Below are 17,090 nucleotides of genomic sequence, written 5' to 3' on the forward strand. Positions count from 1 at the left end.
TTGCATACAGCGCGTGCAGCTCATTGTATCCTGAGGTTCGGCGGGCTGCAGTGTGTGCTCACCTCGGGATCCAGGTCTGGGTATTTCCGGCCCTTACTCTTTCCCAGACACCGTGTCCGACCCGCCTCCAGGCGCTGGCACCAGAACCCCTTACTGTCATCGAACCTGAAACACACAGAACAGAACCAGACCCGACCCCTCACTGTCACCAAACCTGAAACACACAGAACAGAACCAGACCCGACCCCTCACTGTCACCAAACTTGAAACACACAGACCAGAACCAGACCCGACCCCTCACTGTCACCAAACCTCAAACACACAGACCAGAACCAGACCCGACCCCTCACTGTCACCAAACCTCAAATACACAGAACAGAACCAGACCCGACCCCTCACTGTCATCAAACCTCAAACACACAGACCAGAACCAGACCCGACCCCTCACTGTCACCAAACCTCAAACACACAGACCAGAACCAAAATGCTTGTTCCTTGACTCACGTCAGTGCCTGTGTGTAGTTGAATAGGGGGCTCACCCCCAGGAATTTTTGGACTTCATCCAGTGCAGACACCGGGTTCAAACGCAGCTTGGCGCCATCCACCAGCAGGAGCTGCAGAGAGGGAGAGACAGTGAGAGAGAGAGGAGACAGTGGGAGAGACAGTGAGAGAGAGGCTGCAGTGTCAGTGCTGTACCTGGCTGGGTAGGTAGTACTGGAGCCACCTATCCAGGTGAGCTGCGTAGGCCCCCGGGGAGAGGCAGCGGCTCTGCAGGGCTCGGAGCTGGGGCGGGGCGCTGGGGGGGGCACGCACCACCTGCTGGAAGGTGTAGTTCAGAGCGACAGGGTCCTGGTGAGCCCGCTGGTGCTGTAGAAAGAGACAGAATCTCAAACTTGATACAATACAAGAAGGGCCAAACCCTCATTCCCTGTCTGAATCAACTCAGCTCTTGGACTGCAGATTGCAGAAATAGACACCCTGGTTATTAGCACTGAGTCACAGACCTGGTACCAGGAGTGAGCACGCTCTGCTGGGTAAATGAGCAGTCTCTCTCCCCCTGGTTATTAGCAGTGTGTCACAGACCTGGTACCAGGAGTGAGCACGCTCTGCTGGGTAAATGAGCAGTCTCTCTCCCCCTGGTTATTAGCAGTGTGTCACAGACCTGGTACCAGGAGTGAGCACGCTCTGCTGGGTAAATGAGCAGTCTCTCTCCCCCTGGTTATTAGCACTGAGTCACAGACCTGGTACCAGGAGTGAGCACGCTCTGCTGGGTAAATGAGCAGTCTCTCTCCCCCTGGTTATTAGCAGTGTGTCACAGACCTGGTACCAGGAGTGAGCACGCTCTGCTGGGTAAATGAGCAGTCTCTCTCCCCCTGGTTATTAGCAGTGTGTCACAGACCTGGTACCAGGAGTGAGCACGCTCTGCTGGGTAAATGAGCAGTCTCTCTCCCCCTGGTTATTAGCAGTGTGTCACAGACCTGGTACCAGGAGTGAGCACGCTCTGCTGGGTAAATGAGCAGTCTCTCTCCCCCTGGTTATTAGCAGTGTGTCACAGACCTGGTACCAGGAGAGAGCACGCTCTGCTGGGTAAATGAGCAGTCTCTCTCCCCCTGGTTATTAGCAGTGTGTCACAGACCTGGTACCAGGAGTGAGCACGCTCTGCTGGGTTGATGATAACTGCGATGATCTTGGCTCGCGGCAGCAGAGCGGCAGCACGACGAGGCACCGGCTCCGTGTCGAAGTAGTTTGCGCTCTTCTCAAACAAGTAGTCCGTGCTGGCGTTGGAGGGGAAGGGGAAGAAGTCCATGTACCTGTCGGGGGGGATAAAAAACAAAAAATACATTTAAAACAAAAAACCTCAACACTGCAGAGCTAGTTCCCATTGAAATTACATGTTAAAATGAGCCAGACTGCCGTTTATAATCTATTGCATCAGGAGCAATTAAAAACACAGGGTGCTGCGTGAGATACAAACTGATTTGCACCCACTCAAGGTCAGAGTGGCCACTCAGCCCATTGGATGTATGATGCTGACAGGAATGGAAATAACACTTCCACTGCATAGCAGTTTGATCCATTCCTGGTTTTCTAAGCTTAAGACACAACTTAGCTGTTACCTGAGGCTAATCAAGATCACAGTAAAACCTGAAATGGATGAAACTGCTATTCAACAGCAGTCTTACTTCAGTCCCTGAAGATAATATGGTAACCTTTTTTATAATTAGGGTGGTCTTACTGCTGTAAAGAATGATGTAGCTATTAACAGTAGTTCTATATAAATGTGTGTAATCTCTGGTTACCAGTCAATGCCACGGTGGTAGTTGGGCCCGTTGAAGAACTGGATCTCTTCAAAGGTGACTGGGCTCGGGAAGTTACTGGTGAGCGCTGGGTGCAGAGAGAGGAAGAAGTGCAAAGCTGTCGTACCTGAGAGAGAGAGAGAGAAGAAAGGAGAGAATGAATGTAAAACCTGAAGTGGCTCAAACTGCTTTGCAATGGGACTCTCTCCTACCGGTTTTCTGTGGTCCGATCACCAGGAACTTGGGCAGCCTGTCGCAGGTCTTTTCTTTGGACCAGATGTCTTTGTGTCGCTTGTCATCGCAGGGGTTCTGAAACACAGTCGACACACAGAGAGCGCACCATGTGATCTTAAAGCTTAAAGACAACGGCAGGGGTTTGGAGTTTCAGGGAGACAGTAAAGTCAATTTCTTAATTTGATCGTTTTTGTACGAGGCTGAAAATAAGACTCCCTACTTCATCCACTCCAGATTTTACTACGAGCTTGATTAATCACAGTGCACAGGTAACACGCTCAGGTGTGCCTTATTAAGCTCTTAGTAAATCCAGGAATGGATCAAACTGCTATGCAATGGCAGTCTTACTTCCATCTCTGTTGTATATCTGGTAAAGTGTTTCATTCCAATATGCGAATATTTCATCCATTTAAAATTGCTGTCAAGTAGGCGAACGTTTCGTCTCGTGACTTCTGCAATGCGTGTTGACAGAGAGGGTACGCGATGCTTCTAAGTGGGTAATGCCAAAATAATCAATGAGTGAGAGAAGACAAACACTGGAGAAAATCTGCTCGTGCAAGGAGTATAAAATGTTTTGGGTAGTGCCGTTCTTCCGTGTCTACTTGACTTGGTTTCTACCAGTCTTACATCGAGCTGTGCTCTCAGTCACTCCCATACCTGCCACAGGGGGTCCCTCTCTTCAGGGAAGATCTGGAAGTACTGGTCAGCCAGCTGCTTGGGAGGCAGGGTCTGCAGGCGCAGGTTAGTCCAGCACTGGACGAACTTCACCAGCGACTCAAAGGTGTACAGCCCCAGCCGGTCGTTCCCATAGTTAGAGAGATGGGTCATGAAGATGCTGACCTGGAGAGAGGGAGGTTACAACTACTGTAAGAACATGAATACTTGTAATAGGATTTCAAATAGAAATAATACCAACACTAATATATATATATAGCGCTGGATATATTACTATAGTATTATAAATGGGCAGCACTGTAATAACAGTAACTGCTACTAGACATGGGAGTTTCTTTGTGAAGAAAGCATCCCTGGTTAGCTTGACTAATATAACTGGTTAGCACATGTGTTCACCATGCTTTTACTATGGTAAACAAACCATACTGTGGTCTCCTTGCTCTGTGTATGAGAGAGGGGAGCAGGGGGGTCCCCGATACTCACCGGGTTGAGCAGCACCGTTAGGAACAGCTCCCCTCCCCGGATGCTCTTGTCCAGCTCTCGGGAGCCCCCTGGGTACTCGTTGTAAAAGATGGTGTGAGTGAAGAGGCCACAGGTCTGTCTGGGCAACACCTGAGAGAAAGAGAGAGAGAGAGAGAGAGAACGAGCGAGAGAGAGAGAGAGAGAGAGCGACAGAGCAAAGGGGGGTTAACCTGCACAGTTCTGCAAACTCAGTAGCCTCTGACCACTTTCCCTGGCCTGTCTCTTCAGCCTGTGTGCTGGTTCACTCTGGTGTCATGCTTTTGCCCTTGATGTTGTTACTGACCCTCCCTGTGGCACTGTGCTGATCTCACATGGAGGTACATTCTCTGTCTCTCAAACTGTGTGTTCTGGGGTCCCCGGCTCGCTCACCTGGATGCCGTTGTGAATGAACCCCCTGCGGTATCGCGCCGGTCTCAGGTGGGGATACTCCTCAGTGCTCGTCACCTGGATCCCCCACACAGACTTCCAGGCCTCGTAGAGCTGGCTGTGAACAGGGTACACCCCCGAATGATGGGGCGCCACCGCGTACCCCAGATCTGTGGGGATCCCGTACTCCTGAAAAACAGGACAAAACATTAAAACATTTGAAAATGCATCCTGAAGCTTGTGGACTGAACCCCAAATGAATATCCAAGCCTAAAGGCTAGCCTAGTGCAGGAGTCTGTAACCCTGGTCCTGGAGTGCTACTGGATCTTTGGGTTTTCGTTTCAACCGAGCTCTGTTACTTAATGGCACCAATTACTGGCTTCAATCCTTTTAGAAACAAATATATGTCACAATGTTTTTAGACTCAGAGCTTCTACGTCCAAGAAAGATATTCCATGCTAAACCACCAGAAGGAGCCCCCAGGACACCAAAACAATCAGCTGAGTCACATTCACAATTCCACTCCAGGACAACGGCCTGCTAGTGCAATTCTAGAAGAAATAACCACTTAGCACAACACAGGGATGGGAATAAGACTCCCATTCCATAGCAGTTTGATTCATTCCTGGTTTCATTATATCAGACACACCTAATCTTTACCTGTACGCTGAGGCTAAGCACGGTCGCAGTAAAAACCGTCCTCACCTGAGCGAAGAGCTTGTTGAGCCTCATCTGCTCGGCCAGCACGCTCACGTTGTGGAACAGATGCGGCTGCATGTGGCTCCACATGTGAGGGAACCACCAAAACTCCTTCCTGTGCTGCAGCAGCATGTCATCCCCGATATCCTCCTCGTCCGTGCCTGCCAGAGAGAGGGGAGAGGGGCCGGTTAATCCAGCTGGCTCCCTATCACACACACTCACACTTGGGGAAAAGGGGAGACACACTGGGGCAGGTACATCAAGCTGCTTCACAGACACATGCACAGTTTATTATTCTCACTGCTGCAACCCACCTAACAGAGCAGATTTAGCAGGGGGGGGGGGGGGGTGGTGGCTGGGGGTGATTGCTGGCACCTGGTCATTTCAAGAATATACTTAAACAAGGGGAGCACTGAAATTCAGGAACGCTTCACAAAAGCCTCATTTTACAGATACTAACTAAAACCCTGCTGAGAACTCTTATCTGAGAGATGCGTCAAGCTCTCCCGCTCCCCTCAGCGCTGCATCAGGGCTGCCTCCCTCACCTGTGTGATGGAACTTCCCCGAGAAGCCCAGGTTAAAGGTGAAGTCGGGAACCAGCGCTCTCATTTTGTTCTGGGTGTTCAGAAGCGCCTGCGAGGAACAGGAGAGACATCGAGATCAACACTGCGTTAAAAATAAACTGAAAACCACAGCCGTCAGTGTGACAGCAATAAATACCTACAACATGTACAGAATAAGAAATGCGTCATCACAATTTGAGATGATTCTCCGTGTCACACAGACGGATGGATGAACAGACGTTCCCCCAGATTCAGACAGTCCTAATAAACTGTGCCCTCCTCGAGGATTGAGTGTGACTGACAGCCACGCTGTACTGTAGTTTCCGCTGCGTTCCAGGAAACAAGAGCCGCCACAACCGGAATTACTAAAACCAGCGCTTACTGACTCACAGGGTCGGGTTCAGCTGAGATACCTGAGCTTAAGAACTTTGTGAATCTATACTCCAGAAGACTCACAGCAGCAATACATCAGCCATCCACGATAATAGACCAGCAACTAGTAATTTAACAAATATTAGCTTTCTGTCCAATAGGAATCTTTGACAATATTGAGTGTTTGAATGAGTCAGACTTGGCAGGTGTCATGGTCAGTTGTCCGGTACCATGGCAACACAACAGTCAACCGACACAGGAAGGAATAGAATCTGACACGTTCCCTTCTCTTGCTTCTATGTTTAGTGCAAATATAGAATTTGTACGTTCCTGGAAGGTTTCAGACTCAACAGCTCAATTAACCTCCCTTAATTATCAAACAGCCTAAATCCAATTACACAGTACCTGCCCGCGCTGGACACTGGATGTTTGCTTAATTTAAAGAGTATCTAAGGTACTACATAGGGTTAAATATTTTAATGCTTACCTGAAAAACAGTAAACGCTAAACTGTAAAACACTTTGTTTTTTTTATGTCCACCTTTGAAAGATATTCTATTTTCACCATCAGTGAATCAAACAAAATACTGTAAAAACATAAAATTGGTGAATAAACAGCAGCAGACAAGTGAAACACACCCTTTGTACCGCCAGAGCGATCTTTAGCAGGAATATCTCCCATATTTTAGCTGGAATTTACACTACTCTTTCAGAAATCTGAATTTTCACAGGGAGCTACATATCACACAACAACGGGTACATTTCACGGAAATCAGGAAATCCAAGATAACAGTGAAAAACACAGCCTTGGATACAGTCCTTCATTATTAACAGCATACATAACAGCAGCACCAGAACACACAGCTGAGACTGCAGAGACAGGGGGTCCAACTGGGTACATGGAACATGAAGTCAGGCCTGGGGCTTTAAAATTGAAAATAATTAAAATGAAAATCAATGAAATCCAACCAACACCTAGTGTTATCCCCTAACCCCCGTCCTCACTTTAAGAGACCTGATCTTGGATATAAACCTTGGACTACCTTACCATATACTACCTAACTAAAATACACCACACCAACACTAGCCATATACTACCTAGAGTAACTAAGCTACCCCACACCCCCACCTCACCTCCACGTCCGACACCTTCATGCGCGTGCCCTCCTTGCCCACAAAGATGTCGTCGATGTCAACGAGCAGGTAGCGGTCAAGGGGGAGGCAGAGCTTGCGTCCGGTCAGATGTGCGATGGCGTCGATGAACACCAGCTTGTGCAGCCAGAAGGCCAGGTTGTTCCCGAAGAAGACGCGCTGGATGCCGTCGTGCAGCCCCAGGTCCTGCACCACCGTGGCGTGCTGGGCCCGATGCTCACTCAGTTGAGCCAGCGCCTCTGAGGACTTGGTGCTGGCCAGCAGGACGGGCTCGTAGGTGCTGTGGTTGGACTGGAAGACGGTCCAGTCGTCTCCGGGCAGGGGCCCCTGCTCCACCTCGTTGGCACGTGTTACGTAGAGCAGTGGCGCGGTGGGGTTGATGCGGTAGTCTCGCAGCCCCAGGTTCGAGTGCAGGAAGAGCGGGAAGCCCTTGAGCTGGGCGCTGAGCAGCGAGTTCTCGTTGGCCTTGAAGAAGCCGATCATGCCCACGCCGAAATTAGCACAGTACTTGTCCAGCAGCTCCCGGTTCCACGCATCCAGGTTGACGTACTTGAGCACGTTCTCGTAGATGACCAGCGCATAGCGGCCGCGCCCCCTCTCCGTCAGCACGGGCATGTCCCCCTTCCCCGGGGCGATCTCCGTGCGGTACTTGAACCGGCTGGACTCCAGCATCGCCACAATCTCTTGGCCAAGCTGGGAGTACTGGCTCTCCACGAACACTAGCACCATGGGGTCCGTGCGAGATGTGTCCACAGCCTTCATGAAATGCCGCTGTCCCGTCCGCAGGGGCACGAACGGGGGGGCCCTCTGCCCACCCTCTGGTCCTCCTCCCACCCCGCAGTCACTGAAGGGAAGAGGGGGCGCCTCTTTGATCTTGGGGCTGCTGCTGACATAATAAGCCAGGAAGCACATGGAAAGCAGGCTGAAGATGATCAGGGCCAGGATCAGACGGTGCAGCTCAAGCTGCCGAAGGCTACACACAGACTTCCAGACCCAAAGCATAGCGGCGGCGACAGCAGGGGGACCAGAGGCAGGGGAGGAGAAGGAGGAGGAAACAGGAGGAGCAGGTAGAGAGAGAGGAGGGATGAGCAGCAGACACTGGCAACAAGCTCAGCTCAGGAACAGCCATTTACTCTAGGTCACCATGGCACCCATAGCCTCTCTCTCTGCTTGCCGTTGTCACTGCCCACTGCAGACACGGACACAGAGAGGAAAACACACGCATACATACACACACACACAGAGACAGGCTTATCGACCTCCCCTCGCCCACCCTCCCTACCTGCAATTTATCACACACTCACTATCAATTCTCCCACACAATTAAGGCTCAGGAGAAGCTAGTCTGTTCTTTCAATCACAGTCTCAACTCTCCCTTTCCTCACAGTGCCTGTTGCCAGCTCCTCTCTCAGACACACTAAGAGGATTGGTTGCCCCGTCACACTCCTTCACTCTCTCTCTCTCTCTGTGTTCTAAAAAGCACAGACTTGTATTCCTCCTTCCTTTCTTCTAGTTGTCTTCCTCACTCTCTCGTTCTCCCTCTCTTCAGCACTCCAGAGCTGCTGATGCCCCTGTCCTGTGATCAGCCATGCTGTGATTGGTGGGTTTCCCCGCGGTGGGCGGAGGTCTCTATCCCTCAGCAGTGTCTTATTCCAGGGACAGGAATATCACACACCTGCAGGAACAGACAGACAAGAGTTAAACGTTTACATCTGAATACCTGCTTAACCTCTGTCAGAAATGCGTATGTACCAAATATGATCCAGCGGTATGCGTACAGCTCAAGGTAGTTCTTTTCATTCAGAACTATTAAGCACTCAATAGTACTTTGAAGACAGACTTCTAGTTGAAAGGTTTGTCAGTTTAGAATTAAGATGCAAGTGAAGATATATTCAATCTTTTTCCTCATATTGTTACATGAATGTGCTGTAACCTGGAGAAACTGGGGAGGGGCAGCAGTTTGGGAGCCTAATCTACAAGAGCCCACACATTATAAAACAAAAAAATGTGAAGCTTGAATTAATTTAACCCCCCTCCCCCCCTTAACCCAGTTTACACTGACGAGATCATTGCCTTACAATTTAAACCGCACTCAAACACAAGCGGTTTAGTCTTTGTTTTCTCGTTTTTCTAGATCACATCGTCTTGCTTGCTCAGTGTCGCAGCTCCCATTCCCAGGAGGGTCCTAAAATAACCCCACACACCCCCTTCCTGTGGAGGGATTGCTTTACAGGTGTGCGACAGAGGGGGGGAGGGGGGTGGGGGGTGTTAATCTTTCAAACAGACTGTTCCCTTAGCAACAAGTCTCTCTCTCGCCTGGAACTGCTATACGTCTTTTGGGGTGACATTAGGGATCTACGTTCTTTTTACATTCACAATGCGGAATTTCAAGCGTGGGAGGAAGCAGTTGTTTCACAGGCTGGCTGGTGGTCCAAAAACGACGGTCTTCGAAGACAGAGTGGCCCGTGCCGGTACCCCCTCCCCTGGGTATAACAGCATGTCTTGAAATGCCTGCCCATGGACAGTCCTGCCAGAACGAGCCAGGCAGTTCCCACGATATAGCCTTTTGTGTGTCACTGCAGTGTCCAGCTCTCACTCCCCCTACTCTCTCTCTGTGAAACAGCTCAACAGAGATATCCATAGTGATTCTGCAGAGCACCCTAATAAGACTCCCATTGTGAGCAGTTTAAGCCAGTCCACATTTTACTGGTGTGCATTAAATCAGATCCACCCCTTTAATATAACGGTGGCGTTGGCAAATGTAAAGTTATATAACTTGCGCATCTAAAATCCTAGCTCGTTGCAGTTTGTGGCACCGGAAAGCAGAGACCTGGAGCTTTCAAAGGAGCCCTTACTCGTGTATTTACGGTAATCCTCTGCTGCATGAGGCTGTGCTGAATGGCCTGCAGTCTGTGGGGTTCCCTAGCAACCACGGAAACCGGATCCCTAAGGACAGCAAGCAGAGAAGTTTGTCAATAAAAGTTTGTACAGAAAAATGGCATTACAAAAAGAACAGGGACCTTCCAAACCCTCAGACAAAAAAAAGGTTTTACTGCTCAAGCTGTCCTTCAAAAAACAGAAGATGACAGTTCAGGATCAGATTTTGAGAGCTGTGATTCAGCAGAGGAATTGGATTTTGCTGATGGTATTGATCCTGTTTTGGACTATTTATCTATTTATACACACATACCGATATAATCTTAAATATATTATAATATAAATAAATATATACAAAAATGTTCTGACTAATTCTCAGTTGTATTTAGGAGGTAGCATGAAGTTGACATTGCAGTGGTCAATAGTTTAGAGAAATAGCCGAGATAAGTGGAACACAACCAGAAAACTTTCCGCAGAAGGCTGATTTTTGAACTCTGTGGCGAGCAAAATCCAGTGGCTGGACCTGTCGTGCAAAATCACAAACCAGAACCAGTTGTTGAACAACACAAATCAATGGAGAAGTCCACCAAAGCCACAACTGGAAGAAGAACCTGTGCCTTTTGCAGGAGGCAGGGGAAAGTCAGTTTAACACCATGGCAGTGCAAGGCATGTGATGTGTCATCCTGGACAGAAATAGTTTTCTGGAATGGCACAAATAACTTATGCAGAGAGAGACTTGATTCTTTTGTAACTACGTTTATAACTTATTCATTTCTTTAGCCAATTTTTTTTTTAATTCTTTTTTCTTTAAATATCTGTGCTAACTACGGTTTAACTTATTTTGAAAGCCCAGTTTGTGCACTTTCATTTCATGGATGGCGTTTACTTGTATCATTTACACTTAAGAGTTACGAGCAGAAATGGAACAGGCAAAACCAGACGGCTCCCACTGCTCTGCAACGGTACTCCGCACAGTGCTGGATGTTATTGTCCAATTTGGACTAGAAGCTCATGCTCCCCTCCCCCACCCTCCTCACAGTGCGATCGCTTTCCATTCATTAAAAATATCCAGAGTGGGAAAGTGCTGGCCCTGCACAGGCTGCACAATGGGGCCCTGGTAAGGGCACTTTAAAAGGGAATCGCCTCATTGACACCATAACAAAATCTCTGCACCGTGTATAATTATATATTAAAACTTCCCAACTGCCAAAAATAACACAAGGAGGGTCCACACGAACACTGAAGTGCAGAGTTTTACAAAACCACTTAACTTGATTGCTTGAGACTGACAGGCACAGACAGGCAGACACTGCAAAGACGTCTTAAGACATTATAGGCCTGCTTTGACAGCTTGGAATGCATTCAGTAGCAAAAATGACCATCATCTTAGGAGTTCATATAAGTTGAGTTAATGAACCCCTTTAAAAAAGACATCATGCAAAGACAGATGTAAAAAACACTGCATTATTGCCTTGTCCCGTCTTGCCCAGCTGCACTGGCTACCTGTTTAGAATTACTTTCAAAATTCTCCCGCTTGCCTACAAGGCCCTTCATCACACAGGTCCAGAGTATCTCTCCAGCCTGCTTGTTTGCTTGTTATACCCAAGATAAAGTGCACCACACTCGGAGAGCGCCCTTTTAGCTTCATGGCCCCGACTCTCTGGAACTCTCTCCCAGCTTTAGTGCTTGTAGATCCCGCAGCGTATGATTTTGCATGACACACACATCCACAATGTTTAGAATTCACACCCTAGCCTTGTATTTAATGCATTATGCCTGTATGATTGATTGATTGATTGACAGGGCGAGGCTCCGACTGCTGTCACAGGTAATTCAATGAGATAGACAATTAATTTTACTGCCGACAAAGCGTGGACCGAAATACTTTTGATTCAGTTTTTCAAAACTGAATATCCGTTTCAATTTTGAAAAAATACTCAATACATGAAGAGACCGTGCTTGACTCGGCACAGCTTTAAAATAACGGGAATCTGGGAAACATGATCCTCCCTGCGGATTAGTGGCCTGAACCACAACCTACAGCTAAACTGGGAAGACATCAGGGTTTATCTACAGGAGTAGACCGCACTCCCACTGAGGGCAACAGAGGCACATTAACTGACCCTGCCTGCTAATCCAGAACATGCGAGTCACTCAGAAAACAAGCTCTCATCCCAGGCTAAAGCTGAGCAGCTTAGTGAAATGCATCGTCCCCTGACACTGCAATACTGACAGATTAGAGAGCGCTTTACTGCCCTCAGTCCTAATCGCAGGCAGCATTAGCATCCTGCATGTTACTCAGTGCCCACTGCGCTACACACACAGCACTGCAAACAAAAAGGATCACAAAACAAGAAAAAGAAGAAACACTGATTGATCTCAGAAGTGTTTCTGCCTCAACAACATGGTTAGGTAGCCATTCCATACACACTCACCACTGAGTGAAGTGTCTCCTTCTGTGAAATATGTATAAGTTTTAAATATATTTATTTTTCCAAAAGCGCAATTTGAATGCAACTGTGTGAGCTGGTTTTGGAAAGAGAACTCAATTCAAGTTAAAAGATCCTGGTATCCCAGCATTCCCTTGAGATGCTCTTGTGGATCTCTCCTCCCCTTTGAAGATACAAGCCACACAAACTGCAACAACCACATGTGACCACAAGGGGGTACGCGTGTTCTGTGCAACACTCCCACTGACAATAAAAACAAGCAAACCCGATTAAGAGGGGTGAAAATGAAGCAATGCTGTGCTGGACTGCGCATCTCTAAGCACAGTTTTCTTTGTTTACCAGGTAAATTATCTGTTGGGCCTGTATACAACCTTTTACCCTTACTTACAGCATTGCTCCATCACACAGAACAAAGTCTACATGCCCAGGATTCCTCCATTCCTCAAGTTTTTAAAGCGTGTTCCAACAGATATCAACAGTAAATGCTTTTTACAAATACATAAAACACTTAAAAACACACACTTGAACCGCTGTCTTCCCATTTTCATTGAAAAGTAGGAGGCTAGAAATCCTAAGTAGAAGGCAGGGGGGTATGGGGTCCTCCCCCAGCACGGGTGCAGGGGGGGTATGTCTTTCGTTTCAATTTTTTATTAACTGTTGCTTGACTAAAATAAATACAAACAATAAATAAATAATGTACTAGCATTTACTTGAAGAATGAAGCCTGAAAGTAAAGTCCAGTACATAAACATCAATAACAGGTATATCAAATGGAAAAGAGTAACGTTGAAACTTTGGTCTACAAAAGTACATTTACATACACAAATAGTTTGGGATATTTCTTGTTCATTTTACTATACAGATTAACACAAGCCTACATTCCACTTCTTTAGATTAGCATGAGCTACTGTAGGAAATCTGGAGCAGCTTCCCTTTTTGGTTGGTGCTTGCAATCTGCCACAACACACTGCAATACACATTAAAGTAGGACTACTTACTGTAGAAATCCCATTAATGTTTATGTAGCACCCTGGACAAGGGTAAAAAGGTTATTAACATAGACTGTATAGACTATTTAAGATTTTCAATGTAATACTGCTGTAGCTCAATATTGCCAGAATGTGTCGCCACGAGAGGCATTCAGATCAATGAGCCAACTATACAGCTGGGGAGTGCGTAGGAGCAAAACGTTTTCAAGTGAAAGCAAACGCAGTTAGCCCATTCATTAATGCCTACACTTTTCATACTGTGTATCTATGTTTGCACCATGCCTTTGAGCACCGTAAGGCATGGACACACCAGCGCTTCACTTCATTTTTTATTTCGACGCGCAGCAGGCAGTAGAGACAGAGGAAGAAGAGATTCGTACTGTAGACAATATCTGTACTGTACAGTCTGTACATAAGCTTGAACCCAAATTTCCACTTAACTTAAAGGGAATTTAGATAGTCTTGTAAAATAAAGATATATATGCATTTAATAAAGATCGAATCAGCAAAACAAAGCACAACAAAATTAAATAGTCATATTAATTAATTGTGAAATGGGCTGTTTAAATACATTTCATAACTCTGCTGTACGGTTACTGACTCGAGTATATGATTGTACAGTCTGGCCTTCGTCGCCAACATCACTTGTAAACTCGAAACTAATTGGTCCATCGTGACTCACAAGTCGGGAAACAGAATGCCCTCTGAAAACGAATGATAAATAAACATTTTGAATACTATTCACTGGCCGCCTGCTGGAAATGAGAAGGCTGTTATAATCAAACATGTGTTTGAAAGAGGAGGAGTTTAAGATTCCCTCCTCCTCCTCCTCCTCTCCCTGACAGCACAATGCTGGATGTTATTGGGTTGTCATACGATGATGTGATTTATCTTAAATGTAAATGATTTACCACTAATTTATGGGGTTTTAATGTGAAAGAACTAAATAGGCTTTTAAAAAAATCGCCCAAGTCTTTACTTTCTCATGAAAACGCAGAATGAAGAACGCTAAAACAAGAGCACAACATTTTAATAAAATGACTAGTCTGTATTAATGTTAACACAATTACAAAGTGATTGTAATACTGTTTTCTGCATTTATTCTTTTTTAAATTATAGATCATTTTATTAAAATGTTGCACCCTCCTTTGCATGCAGTTTCTTCTTCCCCCCTCCCCCCCTCCCTGCACCCTCCCCCTTTTTTGCAGAATACATTTGATTTGTTTTCTCTCCCTTGCTTGCAGCAATGGAAATTCCCAGAATCTGATTCTAATTGCTGACAAATAAAACAGATGATTGCATTTTATTAGAGAAGTGCCCTGTAATTTAGTTTGTTGTCATTCAGCCAAATATTTTTTTACACCACAAAACAAAAACTTTTGTAAGAGTAAGAATCTGGGTCTTAGAGTCTGCAAATTATACCCACTAAATACTCCACTCTCAGCGCTGTCATTACCCTGCACCTTAATAATGAGCACTAGTCTAACACTCCATTCAGAGTAACAAGCACATTGATTGCACTAGGATGGGGCATTTCAAAGCATAGGCAAGTGGGCAGTAGGGCAGAGGTCCTAATGGGCTACTTGCATGATGCACAATAAGATCCAATAATGAAAAACTGTTTTGTTAAAAGGCAAAAGTTAATGGAGATGCATGCAACTATAAAATACTTCATCCTCGAACCACCTAGTAAACTAGCACAATGCTCTATGCTGTGCTTTGAGTCTTGAATCACAACGCAAAAAATATACACCACTATTACAATACAATATCTCATGTAAAAGAAAGATGAATTATTACAACCCCAGGCAGGCAGGCGCATTTCGGTCTCCGAATTGACAACAGGTCGGTGCACGTGTGCGTGTGCCGAATCACACAGCCCTGTAACCACACAGAGATTCAGGCTACCTGTTCTCAAGAGAAAAGCGAGAACGTTAGGTTATTATCAGAACCCTGGTTGCCTCATGGGTATAAATCCTTTACTACCATCTAACCTGAGTAGATATATCAAAGCTGCACATAGTGCTAGTCACGTAGTCGTGCCCGCCCCCAAGGGCATAAACAACCACTGACACAAATATTGTCATCATTTTTCCTTCAAGACAGCTGCAATATAGACGCAACGACCCCGATGGTTAGTGGTTACACTTCTATTTCAGGGAAGCAGGGTTATCATAAACGTTCCCTATCAAGTATGAAACGGAACCACAAGGGTAGACATACCAAAGCTGTCGCAAGGATTATAGCACACCAACTGGAACGCTACAAGGCTCGGCCAAGGGTTTTGTGGATCCACAACATTCAGCCGATAGAACCACATAAAAGTATGAGGAGTAGCCCACAATGCTGCATTGCAAATGTCCCTGACAGATGAGCCCGGGAACAAAGCCCACGAAATTACCATGTACACTGAATGCTGAAAATAAACGCAACATGCAACAATTTCAAAGATTTTACTGGGTTACAGTTCATATAAGCAAATCAGTCAATTGAAATAAATTCATTAGGCCCTAATAGGCCTGGTTAATGTGGAATGTCAAGAAGATTTTCAGCAAAATAGCAGTATTAGTGCGAAGCGTGACTTTCACCCTGGCCTCTGTAATTTACCACCCAATGCACGGTACAGTGCCAGCAGTACGGTATACAAAGCACAGTACCCCCGGTATGTTCTGGTGCACGATACCCCCGGTATGTTACGGTGCACGATACCCCCGGTATGTTACGGTGCACGATACCCCCGGTATGTTACGGTGCACGGTGCACGATACCCCCGGTATGTTACGGTGCACGGTACCCCCGGTATGTTACGGTGCACGGTACCCCCGGTATGTTACGGTGCACGGTACCCCCGGTATGTTACGGTGCATGGTACCCCCGGTATGTTACGGTGCATGGTACCCCCGGTATGTTACGGTGCAAGGTATGGTGGAACGGTCAGGCAGTGCCAGTTGTGTCAGTGGTCGTTTAACCTTGGGGAAGGGAACGACTTAGTCACACTATGTGCAGCTTTGATATAAATATTTAGGTAAGATGGTATTAAAGGATTATACCCATGAGGTAACGGTTACATTTCATACTCGATAGGGAACAAGAAGAAACTGTTCCCGTGTTGAACTCCTGTTGCCCTGCTTCCTTTACAGTAACTGGGACAGAGAACCACAAGCAAGGGTCTGGCGACCACTGTGCAGATCCATTGAGCAGGTTGCTCCTTTTAGTAAAGAAATCTGCAGTCACATGCTCCACTGGGCCTATGTACAAGTGTGCAACTATTCAGAAACAATCACAAATAAGTGGAAGGTCCTCAGTGACTTCACAAGGTGCGCGACAGTGGGTTCCCATGCAGCCAGCTACGCCCCTGTATCCTACGTATCGACCAGCAGGAAAGGCTCTTGCCCGGGTGTTCCTATGATGGTTAACAGTTTAAGGAAAACCACAATAAGAAAAAACAAAAAAGCGAGCGAGTGAGCAGTCATATGCAAGACACCGTGATACACAGCCAAGTGCTGCAGTGGCACAGAAAACACTGAAAGCACAGGACACAGCTGCTTGCTTAGTAAAACGCTTTGTATTGAAACAGCGAGTAGAATTCGCATCGCTGTACAAGCCAATCAGACCCTGAAAACCCCACTGCCTGCAAGATGAAGAACTGAATCGAGTCCTAGAGGGGTCACTGTGACAGAAAGCAGACTCCCACTGCACAGCAGTTTGAACCATACCTGCTTTTACCTTGAATTCAGTAAAACACACCTGAGCTGGTTAAAACCTGTGCAGAAAGGCGGCGTGGAGAAGTGCATTATCTGTGTTGATTGTGAACAGCCTTAGACTCCAGGTAAAGAAATGCCATTTTGTCGAAAAAAATAAATAAAATAGACTTTTTCTAACTTCCTGTGCTGTG

General features: G+C 46.6%; 1 protein-coding gene across 2 annotated transcripts in view; it reads right to left on the reverse strand.

Annotated features, from left to right (window-relative positions):
* LOC121325535 (bifunctional heparan sulfate N-deacetylase/N-sulfotransferase 2-like) overlaps nucleotides 1–17,090 on the reverse strand; it is a 44,394-nt gene that overhangs the window by 4,031 nt on the left and 23,273 nt on the right. The window contains exons 1-13 of one of the 2 annotated variants that reach the window (XM_041268165.1): nucleotides 9,735–9,825; nucleotides 6,862–8,554; nucleotides 5,339–5,426; nucleotides 4,800–4,954; nucleotides 4,098–4,283; nucleotides 3,690–3,818; nucleotides 3,189–3,371; nucleotides 2,510–2,606; nucleotides 2,301–2,424; nucleotides 1,637–1,811; nucleotides 697–867; nucleotides 505–614; nucleotides 63–165 (exon numbers count right to left, since the gene is read on the reverse strand). In XM_041268165.1, the coding sequence (XP_041124099.1) occupies nucleotides 63–165; nucleotides 505–614; nucleotides 697–867; nucleotides 1,637–1,811; nucleotides 2,301–2,424; nucleotides 2,510–2,606; nucleotides 3,189–3,371; nucleotides 3,690–3,818; nucleotides 4,098–4,283; nucleotides 4,800–4,954; nucleotides 5,339–5,426; nucleotides 6,862–7,881 (2,541 nt within the window). In that variant the 5' untranslated portion in view covers nucleotides 7,882–8,554; nucleotides 9,735–9,825. Of the gene's footprint in view, nucleotides 1–62; nucleotides 166–504; nucleotides 615–696; nucleotides 868–1,636; nucleotides 1,812–2,300; nucleotides 2,425–2,509; nucleotides 2,607–3,188; nucleotides 3,372–3,689; nucleotides 3,819–4,097; nucleotides 4,284–4,799; nucleotides 4,955–5,338; nucleotides 5,427–6,861; nucleotides 8,555–9,734; nucleotides 9,826–17,090 lie in introns of those variants that run through there. The other variant, XM_041268166.1, reaches the window with a different exon arrangement.

This window comes from Polyodon spathula, chromosome 13 (genome assembly GCF_017654505.1).
Source record: "Polyodon spathula isolate WHYD16114869_AA chromosome 13, ASM1765450v1, whole genome shotgun sequence".
Classification (NCBI taxonomy): Eukaryota; Metazoa; Chordata; class Actinopteri; order Acipenseriformes; family Polyodontidae; genus Polyodon; species Polyodon spathula.